The sequence below is a fragment of the Ursus maritimus genome, unplaced genomic scaffold (genome assembly GCF_017311325.1).
Source record: "Ursus maritimus isolate PB19 unplaced genomic scaffold, ASM1731132v1 scaffold_2, whole genome shotgun sequence".
NCBI classification, from domain to species: Eukaryota; Metazoa; Chordata; class Mammalia; order Carnivora; family Ursidae; genus Ursus; species Ursus maritimus.
Genome location: NW_024424452.1, coordinates 25,550,138 through 25,562,922, shown reverse-complemented (window position 1 = coordinate 25,562,922; position 12,785 = coordinate 25,550,138). Strand labels below are relative to the sequence as shown.

Genomic DNA, 12,785 nt, shown 5'->3' with positions numbered 1-12,785 from the left:
GGATGAAGAGTCCGGTTTTAGAATACGGAGCATCTTGAAGGGCAGGGAGTGGGGGGCGGAGGCTGGTGGGGGGAGTTTCCCACCTGCTTATACGGTCCATTCCAGTCCCTTCCCAGCTGCCCATGGCCCCACCTGGCTGAGCTATGCCCTGCGGACTGGGGTTTCTTGTGAAGCCACCATTTTCAATTAAGAATCCGAATGGATTGGCTGGATCCAAGCTGCCAGGGGAGCCGCCTCCATAAATTACTAGCGTCAGGGGGCAATTAGATGCTGCCCCACTTGGATTCTGTGCTGGGGGGCCCAGGCGGCCAATTGAAGACATTAACGTCCCATTAATGAGATGGATGCCTGGTGGCTGGACTGTCCCTGTTGATCAGCCAGCCGCTGGGTCACAGGGCCCTTCTGGCGGTGACAGATGAGGGTGGCCACTCTGTGGCTAGTGATTTGTGAGGGTTCCTACCGGAGGGCTGGTAACTTTGATGTGAGAACCACCCAGATCTCTGGCAGAGTAACTGTGTGGTGCAGGGAGCCTTAAATTTTGTAGTTTGCAGTTTTTTCCTGAAGTCCTAATAGTTTTTAAGGTAAACACTGTCACATTGGACAAGAGGAAAGGGAACCGCAGGGGATCCCCCTCATGGTGGCACAGCCCCAGGCCTCCACTCAGGGCCTGGCTTTCAGCAGGTAGCAGTGTGGCTGAGCCGGCAGATGGATTTCTCCATCCCATGGGAGTCCCGTGCTAGTGGCTTGCAGAAAAGATCTTGTTCCCTCAACAGTCAGTCACCAAGTGGCTGCGATGCACGAGGTGCAGGGTGGCCGTCGCCAGTGAGGCAGTCCAGGCTCTTGTTGCCGTGGGATTGTAGTCAGGTGGGGCAGTCAGCCCGTGAGTGAACAAATACAGGAACAAAAACATTTCAGCTAACGGCAAGTATGATAAAGAACATAAAACTTCATTCATGTCATTGCTGAGGGCTGAAGCAGCCGATGGGGACTGCTTTCAATGGGATGATTTATTTGGGAAGCTTTTCTAAGGAGGTAACTGTAGAGCTGAAAGCTGTAAAAGAGCCAGTGATGGGGGAGATCTGGAGGAGTCCAAGCAGCGAGACGAGCATGTGCAAAGGCCCTGAGGCTCCAGGAAGGGGCCAGGCACACTCAAGGAGCAGCAAGGCCAGTGTGGCCAGAGCACCGTGAGTGAGAGGGAAGGCAGTAGAAGGGAGGTCTCAGAAAGGATGGGGCAGATCGTGAGAGAATCGGATTGAAGGCCCGGAAAAGAAGCTCACATCGTATTTTAAATGCAGTGAGAGACTTTTAGTGGGTTTGAAGTTGGGGAGCGACATGGTGAACTTGAATGTGGACTTCAATTTGAGTAGTGATTATTGTGTAGGAAGTGGCTGTGGACTTGCAGAGTGAGGCCGTGAGAAGATCTTGAAGCCCCAGAGGCTGTGACAGCAGCGGGGCCCCATCTCAGGCAGCCCCAGCCCAGCTCGCACTTGGGGGTGGCAGCGAGCCTTCCACTCACTCCGCTAGGATTGGGAAGGAGATCCCGCTTCTCCACCGACACCTGCTCTATAGGTGTTCCATCCAGGGTGTCTTGGTTTTAGAGCTCAGACTTCAGAGAACTGCTCACCCCATTTCTTTGGGGAATCCAAGGCTACCGTTCTAGAGTGTCCTCCCCTCACCGGTCACTAAATCCTGTCGGTTTCCTTCCTGCCATGATGTGGCCACTGTGCTGGCATCGGGGGTGAGGGGTGAGCCAGCCCTGCAGAAATGTTACCATAGTCATTGCCTCTGCTCGCCCCGGGACAGCTCCTCGGTCCCAGTCTGTAGGCTGTTGGCTAAAGATGGACCCTTGGAGCGCGCCGTGGGGCCGCGCGTCCCCGGCACACAGGTGTTGGATGAACGTGAGTGAGTGAGGGAGAGGTTGACACGGAAGAATGGATAAGAACACAGCCTCCGGGGGCCCCGTGCTGGCTCTGCCCCCACTGGCCACAGCGGGTGACCTCAGTGCTCTGAGCCTCGGTCTTCTCATCTGTGGATGACGGGCTCTCCCCTTCACGGAGCTGAGAGAGCCACACAGGCCGGTACGTGGAAGCGCTCGGCTCCGTGCCAGCCCCACGGTAAGTGCTGGGTAAATACGAGCCATGGAGCTCTGTGTCTCGGAGAAAGAACGGACACAGGAACTTGTGGCAAGAATGAGAAAGTCAACCAGCTCCCGCGGGCACCGCACAGCCTCCCTCACCTCGACCTGCACACACATGTCGGAGATGCTGGTCCCGGAAAGACCCCGGGAGCAGGTGAGCCTCCACATGTGCTCATTGTCCGCGACCAGCGTGCCCACGTGCTGGGTCTTCAGAAACACTAACTGAAGCCTCCTGGGCAAGCAGAAGACCCGTCGTGTTAACTGATGTGAAGTAATAGCAGAGCTCAGTGTCGGGGATCTAAGTGGTTCATTCCTTTCTGTGTCGAGTCCTTCACTTGCTGATTCCACAGCTCCGAGCACCTGCCGTGTGCCCAGCACAGTGCTAGGCACCTGGAGAGCACAGTGACGCAAGCCACGGGGGCAGTGAGGGGACGATTCACGAGGTCCCCCTGGCTCCTGGCTGGGCCATGCACTGCAGGTAACAGAAGTGGACGGAGGGAAGCCGAGAGCGACTCCCAATGAGTCACACAGACACCGGCTGGCTGGCAGGAAGTGTGGATCGTACAGCCAGCCCCTACCCGAGGTCCAGCTCTGAGTACTGTAGGGAGGCCACGGCTGGGTCTTCCTAGGAAAGCCATGTGAACTCCTGCCCGTGACAGGCAAGGCTGAGGGACCGTCCTTGTTGAGAATGTCACACTAAATGGAAGTGTGCGATCTAGAAGACTGAGCACAGAAGTGGAAACCAGCTGTACCTGTTGAGCCCGAGGGTTTAATGAATGGACCACAGACCTTGTAATCCCCCAAACTGGGTCCAAATCCCAAATATTCTGCTTACTACTACTCGTGCAGTCTTGAGCAGGTGACCTCCTTGGAGCCTCCGTTTCCTCATCTGTAAAATGGGTATATGCAGTCCTATGAGCAGGATCTTAGGCCTCTCTGGGACCCTGTACCCTAGTTCAGACCCAGTGATTTCAGGAGTTGCTCTCTTGTTTCAGGTCGGCACTGACTGGGATGCCAAGGAGCGGCTCTTCCGCAACTTTGGGGGTCTCCTGGGGCCCATGGACGAGCCAGTAGGCATGCAGAAATGGGGGAAGGGCCCCAACGTCACCGTGACCGTCATCTGGGTGGATCCCGTCAACATCATCGCAGCCACCTACGACATCCTGATTGAATCCACTGCTGAGTTCACCCACTACAAGCCCCCTTTGAACTTGCCCCTGCGGCCTGGGGTCTGGACAGTGAAAATTCTTCACCACTGGGTGCCAGTTGCAGAGACCAAATTCCTCGTTGCACCGCTGACCTTCTCAAACAGGCAGCCCATCAAACCAGGTGAGTCCTCCCAGCATCTCTGCTGGGGAAATATCCCATCCTGGGGGTCTCTGGGGTCCTGCGCCTCGGCGGGCAGTGCCGCTCACACGTGGGGCGTGTAGGCTGCCTCGGAGAACAGTGCTCTCTGCTCTGTGTTTTTCCCTGCTTGTTTGCGTAGAGAACCTTCTAATTTTCTACTTGTACACTGAGGTGATGTCATCTGTCTGTGTATTAGATATCTAATTATTACCTGTTCTCCCACTGGACTTCCAGAAAGCCCTGATCATATTTAAGACAAGATGGGAAATAAACCCAGGCAGATAGTGAGCTTCAGCAAATCTTACTCATTTTTTAAAAAAAAATATAGGAAATTCTGTTCATCAAAAACATGCCACGCTAGGAGAAAAGACACTACATCTAGTAAAAAAATATTTGCTATACATAAAAAAAAGTACCTTCAAAATATATAAAGAAATCCCATAAATCAGAGCCAACTGCAAGCCACAGGCCAAATCTGGCCCACTCGCTGTTTTTGTGAGTAGTTTTATTGGGACACAGCCACACCCATTCACTGACGTATCCTATACGGTTTCCTTGGGGGTACCGTGGCAGCACTGAGTGACTGTGACACAGACCGCATGGCCCACAAATCCAAAAATATTTACTATCTGGCCCTTTGTTAAAAAAAAAAAAAAAAAAAAACCAGACTGCTACGAAGAAGAAAAAAGCATAAGTGGCCCCGTGCATGTAAAAAGACGCTCAGCCTCATGAAGGAGAGAAATGCAGATGCAAAGCAAAAAGAGCTCCCACGTCACACCACCGCGTTGAGATGGTCCAAGGTTAGTGTTGATGAGGTTGTGGGACGTAGGGGAGGTTCAGTGGGGTGGAGTCCGGAGCCGACGACCGAGAAAGAATTCTTGGGACGTCTTTGGTGCAAAATGGTGGTTTATTAAAGCGCGGGGACAGGACCCGTGGGCAGAAAGAGCTGCAGCCCCGGGTCGTGAGGGGTGGCTGATTATATACTGTGGGGTTGGGGGAGGTGAGGAGAAAGGGAGGCTGAGAAAATAACTTTCATATGTTAAAGAAGACTCTCAAGATACCGGAGGCCTTGCCATTGTCAGGTTAAGGTTGTTTACCCCTCTAGTAAGGCATTAACATGAAGATAGTTGGGAACTTCCTGGAGGCTGCAGATTATAAGGACATTTAATTGTATCTACGTTCCCTTCCGGAAGCTAGGTTATTGGTAGAAATGCTTCGTTCTTGTAAACTGCTAAGACATTTGTAAACTGAGGGAGACTTAAGTCTTGCAGGATTGTGGTGTCTATAGGTTAACTATTTCTTTGTCCTTCAGGGCAGCCAGGAGTGCCTGAGGAATGTCGCATACATCCCATGGGGGGGGGGTGGGTTGCAGGGTGTCAGTTTCTGCTTTGTCCTTAGCCAGCCTTCTGTTCCCTCATCAGTATCACATGGCAGAAGGTTCCAGAATAACGGCCATCTTTGGCTGCGGGTGGGGGAGAGTGAAGTGATAAGACAGGTTTGGAAAACGGCTTAGCTCTCCTAGTGAGACTGCACCCCCGCCCCCAGGTCCCCACAGAAATCCCAGGCCTCAGGGGATGCTGTATAGACCTGGGGCAGAACTGCTGCTACTGGCACCAAACAGAAACAGCCCAGCCGCCCACGTTCAGGTGGATACACGCTGTGGGGTCTGTCCAGACCGCGGGGGTGGGGGGGGTGGGAGGGGCTGCGTGGCCGGGAACAGCAGCGCCCCTCTGCTCCATGCGTTAATTTGGACGAGTCTCTACACCGTAACGTTGAGGGGGAAATATCACAGAGGAAGTCATCCTGAGGTGCTTTTAGTTAAAGTTCAGAGGCAGGCCCAGCCTCCAGCACATGGTTTCAGGGTTCTCGTGCTGGTAGAAAGCTGAGGACATGAGTCGTTGCCATGATATCAGGCCGGTGGTTCCCGCTGGGCAGGGAGGGGAGGGAGAGGCTTGTCGGATTTCTCACGCGCCCGCCTTCTTTTCTATTCTCATTCGAAGAGTTTATGTACATTTTTCTGTGTCATCCTCCTCCCCACTCAGTCCTACCTCCCGGAGGAACCGCTACCAATACTTGGGTGTTCATCCTTCTAGAGGTTTCCGGAGGCTTCTAAAGCATAAACATGGACACACGAAATAAGTCACACATTGCTAGTTTGTGAAAATGGGAGTGATAATTTTGTCATGAAACTTGATCTTTGGACTTGCCAAGTCAGTCAGTGTATCTAAAGCCACCTGCTGCCTCATGTTCCGTTGGGTTAAGGACCCAGAATCCGTCTGTTCCCCGAGTGGACACATAGCTTCTTTTGTTGTTGGAGGTGGTGGTGTTACAGGTAACACTGCAAAGAAGATTCTTGAATCTAAAATTGTCTGTGCCCATAGAGATACAGCCATAAAACAGATTCCTAGAAAGAGGATTTCTGGGTCTCTTGGTATTTGAAATTGTCTGTCTACATCTGTCAGAAACCCAGAAGCCAAAAACGTATTACAGCCTCTGTTAGGTAAAAAGAGTTCTGGGCTGGGTGCCATTTAGCCAGTGACACAAGGAGAAGGGGACAAAGACCTGGGGAGGGGGTGCCGTGAACTCTGTTGACTTCTGCGAAGTTTCTGTGCTGAGCAAGCAGAAAGATACAGACCTCATGTTTTCTCCAGAAGGAAGTCTGCTCCCCTCCCCCCGCCCCATGAAAAAGGCAAAAGACAGCCCCTCCAAAACTAGCTGGACCAGAGCCCACCCACTTGGGGCCCTCAAGTGCCCTCCTGATAAGGTTCCCATCCTTAGCCTCCCTGAGAGCTCCCAAAGCCAGGCGCCAAGGAGAGGGACAGAAATAGCGTTCTCCTCTTTGCTCCGGATACACCTGTCAGACGAGCAGAGGGGTCCTCCACTCCAGGGCAGAAAATACCCAGGGGCCATTCCCGGGGTCCTGATTTTTCCAGTGTTTTTTTTCTCCTTGGAGTTTCTGAAGATGGCAAGGCTCTGTTCCTAACCCTCCCCAGGATGAGCCAAAGGGTCATCTCACCCCACTGGGAGCAGCCCCCCGCCATCAGTAATTGTGTCTGTTAACGATGTTCCAGTGACAGGGAACACAGAGGTGGGAGCAATGCAATTTGTAAAATGATTCATCAAGAGTAATTTGCTATTGATGCGTCCCTGGTAATCTCAAGAAATCTGATGAGGTGGAATTGAGGAAAATTTAATTATAGAGGCGAGCATCACGGGCTGGTGCTGTAATAGCATTTCCCCACATTAACCTCATTTTTCATAAGGGTTTTCTGCATCAGCCACAATATTTGGTTCCCAGTGTTCAGATGCTTGTTAGCTGCTCTTTTCCCTTTGCGTGTCCGGCCTTCTGTGGGTTCAGGTAGCTCCCCACTGCCAGTGCTGCAGATGTGAAGGGACTGAGAGGCTCGGGTGAACAAGGCAGGACCTGCTCCGGAAAGAACAGGTTCCGTTCTCGGACAGATGGTCCAGGAGCCGCCCGCCCCGCCTGCCGGCATCAGGGAGCGGTGGGCTAGGGCCAGGTTTACAAGGCATGTTGTTACTTCCACTAGTTGCTTTAAGAAGGGCAGGTGTGTGGTCTTTCTTCCTCCTCCTTGAACCCCGTTCAAGACCGCACATATGTGAAAACAGCGTGCGGATTATCCGAGCTGTCGTTGTCACTGAGCGGGGACAGCCACGGTCAGGTGAACGGCAATTTTTTCTGAATGCCTGGCTGTCCCATAAGGACATTTCTTGGAGCCCTAGCTATCTCAACCGGAGCACGAGCTGCCTGACTAAAACACACAAAAATCAGTGGCCAGTAGGTTTTTAAAATCTATTCTTGTGTTTGGCAATGAAATAAGCAATGGGAGGGAACTTCTCAAAATAGAAACGTCTAGCTTCTTTCCGCCGGCCCAAATGTGTGCACTTTCTGCTTCCCCATCTTTAAGCCCTAGGAAGCGGTCCCAGCCCCCTCTTGCTGTGTTCCTTTCCTGTGGCTAGAGCGCAGGAACGTACTGAGCGTCTGGCCGGCCCTGGGGGTCTCCCTGGGCAGGGAGGAATAGCCAGTTTACAGATGGGGAAACCATGGCTTTGAAAGATTGGCTTCCAAATGAAAATCAAATTAAGAAAAAAAGTTCTTTAGCTTCCAGATGGTGGATGAGCCTGCCAGGAGAGAACCCTGAGAACAACGGGCATTGGACTCAGCCAGTCCTATTCTTAACCCCAGATCGGTCTCGAACGCTAGCCGCCCGTTTCCCCATCTGCAAAATGGAGATGATGACCCCAGCTCTGCGGCTGTGTGTGTGTACGAGGATTGTGTACTAGTAACACCAACCGTAATAATCCGGGCTCAGCTTCCCCAAGCGCTTCGTCCTTGCCAGGTGTCATCTATGTGCGCGTTCGGTGTAATTCACCTGCAGCACTGCGTGGGTTCCGGTGTATACCGTGATTCCACAGTTCTTCACGTCCCCTGGTGCTCCTCACAAGCGCGCTCCGAACCCCCGTCACCTCTTGCACCCCTCCTGCCGCCCCCCCCCCCGGCAACCACCAGTTTGTTGTCTCTATTTTCCTTCGTTTTTGTTTCTTAAGTTCCACGTGAATGAAATCTTATGGGATTTCTCTCTGATTTACACTTCACTTAGCATTAGACCCTCTAGGGCCATTCATGTCGGTGTAAAGGGCAACATCTTATTCTTTCGTGTACTGAGTACTGTTCCACTGTATATATTCCACTGTATACACCACATCTTCTTTATCCATTCATCTGTGGATGGACACTGGGCTGCTTCCATAGTTTGGCTGTTACAGATGATGTTGCAATGAAAATAGGGGCGCACATATGTTTGCAAATTGGCACTTTCACATCTTTGGGTAAATACCCAGTAGTGCAATGGCTGGGTTGTAGGGTAGCTCTATTTTTCACTGTCTGAGAAACCTCCATACTGTTGTCCAGAGTGGCCGCACCAGCTTGCGCTCCCACCAGCAGCATGACAGGGCTCCCCTTTCTCCGCATCCTCGCCAACACTTGTTGTTTCCTTTTTAGATTTTAGCCATTTTGACAGGTGTGAGGTGGTACCTCCTTGTGGTTTTGGTTTGCGTTTTCCTGCTGCTGGGGGATGTCGAGCACCCTTCCATGTGCCCGCTGGCTGGCTTCTGCCCACTTCTCATGGGATCGTTTGGGTTTTGTGGTATCCAGTGGTAGAAGTTATTTTGGAAACTAATGCCAGGGGCCACTGTAAGCACTCGGTGTAAGCACATTTAATCACAGAGCTCTAAGGCTCCAGGTACTCTACTCATCTGACGGTCAAGGAAAGCAGGCACCGGGCGTGGACGTCCAAAGCCGCTGACCGGGGAGGTGAGCCCTGGGGATTCAGACCCAGGCGCCCTGTGTGCTGTTGGTGCGCTCAGCATGAGGCAATGCTGGGCTGCGGGCTGTTAAGGGAGCCGGGGCAGGTCAACAGACCCGGATTCAAACCTGGGCTCCGATTCTTACTAGCTCTGTGATTTGCGGAAAGGTCTTTAATGAGGCGTTGCCTCTGCCCAGAATTCTCTTTGGCATGATCTGCACGTGGCTTCCTCGTTCTCATTAAGCAGCACTCTGCACAGGTGACACCACTGAGAGGCCTCCCTTGCCCCCGTCATCCAAAATCAACCACCCGTCACTCTCTAAGCACGGGGGCAGCAAGCTTTTACTGTAAAGGCTAGACGGTAAACCTTTCTCGCTCTGTGGGCCACATACGGTCCCTGTCTCAGTGACTCCGTGGTGCCGAGGTGGCAGAAGCAGCCGCAGACGGCACGTCCACAGGGAGACACAGCTGTGTCCTAGTGAAACTTTACCACCCCACGGGGTGCAAGGGCCACGGTGCGCCCAGCCCGTGCTCGGACTCCGCACCTGGTGTAGTCCATTCGCCTTACTGACCACCGGCTGAAACGACCTGTGGGTTGTCCTCAGTCTCCCTCCACAGGGCTGGAATCTTCTCTGGTTCACTCTATGACGTGGAGAGGGGCCTGGCCCTTATCAAGTGAATGATGAATGCCCTGCAGATAGAGGCTTAGCAAGTATGTGTTGCACGAATGCCTTGCAAACAGTAGGTGCTGAAGTGTACTGAATGAATGGTGGGGACTCCCGAGCTGCTCTGTAAGCCGGGCTCAGTGGACAGACGAGTGGTCTGTGCCCTGCACCAACTGGGCTCGTGGCTGTGGAAGGAAGGTGCCTGCAGGCGGTGTCCTCGTCTGTGCCACGGGGCTGCCGACGAACCGCAGGAGCCTGTCCCGAGGCAGGCGGTATGTACCCCCTTTGTGGCTCTCCTGACCATCTCCCTGTTCTCTGTGGTTTCCAGAGGAGGCGCTGAAGCTGCACAACGGGCCCCCCCGCAGCGCCTACATGGAGCAGAGCTTCCAGAGCCTGAACCCCGTCCTCAGCCTGCCCATCAGCCCGGCCCAGGTGGAGCAGGCGCGGAGGAACGCGGCAGCCGCAGGCGCAGTGCTGGAGCGCTGGCTGGACTCCCTGGTAGGCGGGATGTGGACGGCCATGGACATCTGCGCCACCGGTCCCAGCGCCTGCCCGGTCCTGCAGAGCTGCAGCCAGACGGCCTGGAGCTCCTTCAGCCCCGACCCCAAGTCCGAGCTGGGGGCTGTCAAACCCGACGGCCGGCTCAGGTAGCACCGAGCACGCGTGGGCCCCAGCAGATCTCAAAGGGAGAGCAGCCAGAGGGCCAGTGGCGCCTGGACCCTGGCCCCCCGCCTCCAGGGGTGCCTTTTGTGACAGGTTCTCCCAGCAACAGGATGATGGAGAAGGAAGGTTCGGAGGTCAGGCAGTTCCTGCCCCCGACCTGCATTGGGCACGCTGGCTCCTGGGGGTGAGGACTGCTCGGTCCCAGCGCCAGGGTGGGCTTACCTCTTCCGGTTGGTCCTCGAAGCCTCCAGGTTCCTTGTCCTCCCCTTGGTGACCCAGTCCCCCCAGTCAAGTGATTCTCCAACTTTTATTTTGAGCAGCAGCATTTTGTTTACGAAGCGCCATTGGAGGTAGACGTTTGGAGGTAGACGTTCCAGGTGTGGTTGAGATCCAGGCTGCTCTGGGTGAAGCTGGGGGTGTGAGGTTCGTGCTCAGCCCACCGGGCGGTCCCTCTGCCCGGGGCACCTCCTGGGGGACCTCCCCAGAACCCAAGGGCTCTGCAAAACCCCGTATAAAAAGCACTGCCCCAGAGCGCAGGCTTGCTCTCCGGCCCCACTCTGGGGCTCATCCCCCTGCTCCTGGGGGGCAGGGGACTGGCCGAGCCTTCCACCAGCCCTCGTCCGGTGAGTCGTCCTCCTTAGTAACTAGAAGAGCAGGAGAGCTTTCTGATGGGACAGGGCCAAGGTTCCCCAAAGTCTGGGTTCCAGCCACCCTCCCTCCAGACGGCCCCGCGAGGCGGCAGAAGGGGTGAGGCTCAGGCGTAGGAGCATCAAGTCTCCCCGCCGTTCAGGGGCTGGGCGACCAAGACCCTGAGGTCATGAGGCAGGGGCAACTCGAAACTCAGACGGTTTGGAGCACACTCCTGAGCTGCACCGCACAGCAATACCCGGCCCTGCCCGAGCCCTTCCGCTCTGAGGTCGGGCATTCCGGACCTTGGTGAATTGCCCTCCCCACCCTGGTGCTGTAGGGAAGTGCCCAGACTTTTCGCATCCAAGAAGTTCAGATTTGGTTTTTAAATTCATGCCCTTCCTCCTCTGAGATGCCAGCAGGCCCCTCTCCCGTGCGGGGTGGAAGCTGGAAGCCTGAGCATCAGATGGATTCAAACCTAAACAAACAACAGTGTTCTCCCAAGTGCTTGAGTTGCCATAAGTCTGAAACGTGTCCTTGCGGTGTGCCTCGGAGGGCAGGCCCTGCTCCACTGGAGAGCCCGGTCCGAGGCCCCTTCCTTCTTGAGTCCAGCCTGCCCCCCTGCCCCAGGACAAGCTTTCCTTGGCCAAGACCCCCCCCCCCCCAGCTGCCCTGCCCCGGAGAGCCCGTCTCTGTGTCTCTACAGCATGGGCGTGACGGTACTGCAGGCCCCACTCCAGACGCATGTCCTGGGGAGGCTCTGGTATTTATTATTTATGTTTTAGTCAATGACTAATGAGTAGGTGCTGCTTTTGCAGCTTGTCAGTTATGTCTCTTACTAACTGAAGCTGCCTTTATTCACGAAAGGCCCCTCGCCCCCCCTATCTGTCTCTCCTGTCTGCTCTGCACTCTCCACGTCCTCAGAGGAAAGCAGGCGTGTCAGACACCACCAGGAGAATGCTTGCACCATCCGCTGGCTGAAAGCAGGATACCCCTGGGGACACTGGAGCCTTACCTTTTCCTCAGGCAGGGTAGGAGCCTCGGCGGGGCCTCCAGTCCTCGCAGGGCTGGAACTCCTGAGCCATCCCTGCTGCCCATGGCAGGCACAGGGCCGCACCGGGTTGCCGACTCCGGTGGAGGGAGAGAGAGCCAAATTAGGAAGAGGGGAGCAGTCAGACTGAGCCAAGAGCCTGCCACTGTCACAGGGGCTCCAGGGACCTCGGGGAGGGGAGGGAAGGTGCTTCCTGAGAAAGCCCGGGTCATCTCTCCTTGAACTTGCAAACTCCAGGAGCCCAGAGGCCCGTGCCACCACGTCTTTCTGCCCCAGCCCACCCCAGCCACCTTCTTCTCCCACCTTGCCAGGCGTCCTGTGGTTTCCACGGAGTCCTGTGCAGGGCTTGGCCTGTGTCCGGTGTGTGCCTGCAGACCCCTCCCTGGGGCCCGCCTGCACCCACGACATAGCTGGCTTCCCCCCCACCCCAGAACGAGCAGCGAAGGTCCACTCTAGGCACGTTCCCCGCCCCCTCCCTGCTCACGGCAAGGAAGTCAGGAAGTCACACCCAGTGTTTCTTTAAAGACCTTTGGTTTTGGACCAGGGAATAACTTTGCTATTAAAAAAAAAAAAAATCCAAACAAAGCCCAGGCAAATTTGAGAAAAGGTGATGTTTTCCTAGGGGACACAGTAACCGTTGAACTTTGCCTGAGAGTGATTGAAAGGCCACTAGGTCAAGCACCGTAAGCTATGGCTGTTGGGACGCAACCACAGGCGATGAACCCCCGTTATGGCCTGAAGTCTAGCCCCTGGCTCACTAAGCAGGTGCCGGGGACTCGGGAGAAGGAAGCATTCAAGAGGCTGTGGCACCTGGGTCCAGTGACGCTGAGGCAGCAGCCCATCTTCCTGAGTCCCATGGCCCGGGCCGTGTGCAAGGCAGCTTTGAGGACGCGAGTAATGCCTAGACCCCATGTTTAATGAGGGAGCCCTTTCCAGACAATCAGTCAGGAATCATTCGGGCTTCATTTGCC

General features: G+C 54.8%; 1 protein-coding gene across 1 annotated transcript in view; it reads left to right on the top strand.

Annotated features, from left to right (window-relative positions):
• XYLT1 (xylosyltransferase 1) overlaps positions 1-12,373 on the top strand; it is a 128,017-nt gene extending 115,644 nt beyond the window's left edge. Inside the window, exons 10-11 of the mRNA XM_040635270.1 lie at positions 3,133-3,466; positions 9,802-12,373. Coding sequence (XP_040491204.1) covers positions 3,133-3,466; positions 9,802-10,124 — 657 coding nt within the window. The 3' untranslated portion in view covers positions 10,125-12,373. The remainder of the gene's footprint in view (positions 1-3,132; positions 3,467-9,801) is intronic.
• The last annotated feature ends 412 nt before the right edge of the window (positions 12,374-12,785 follow it).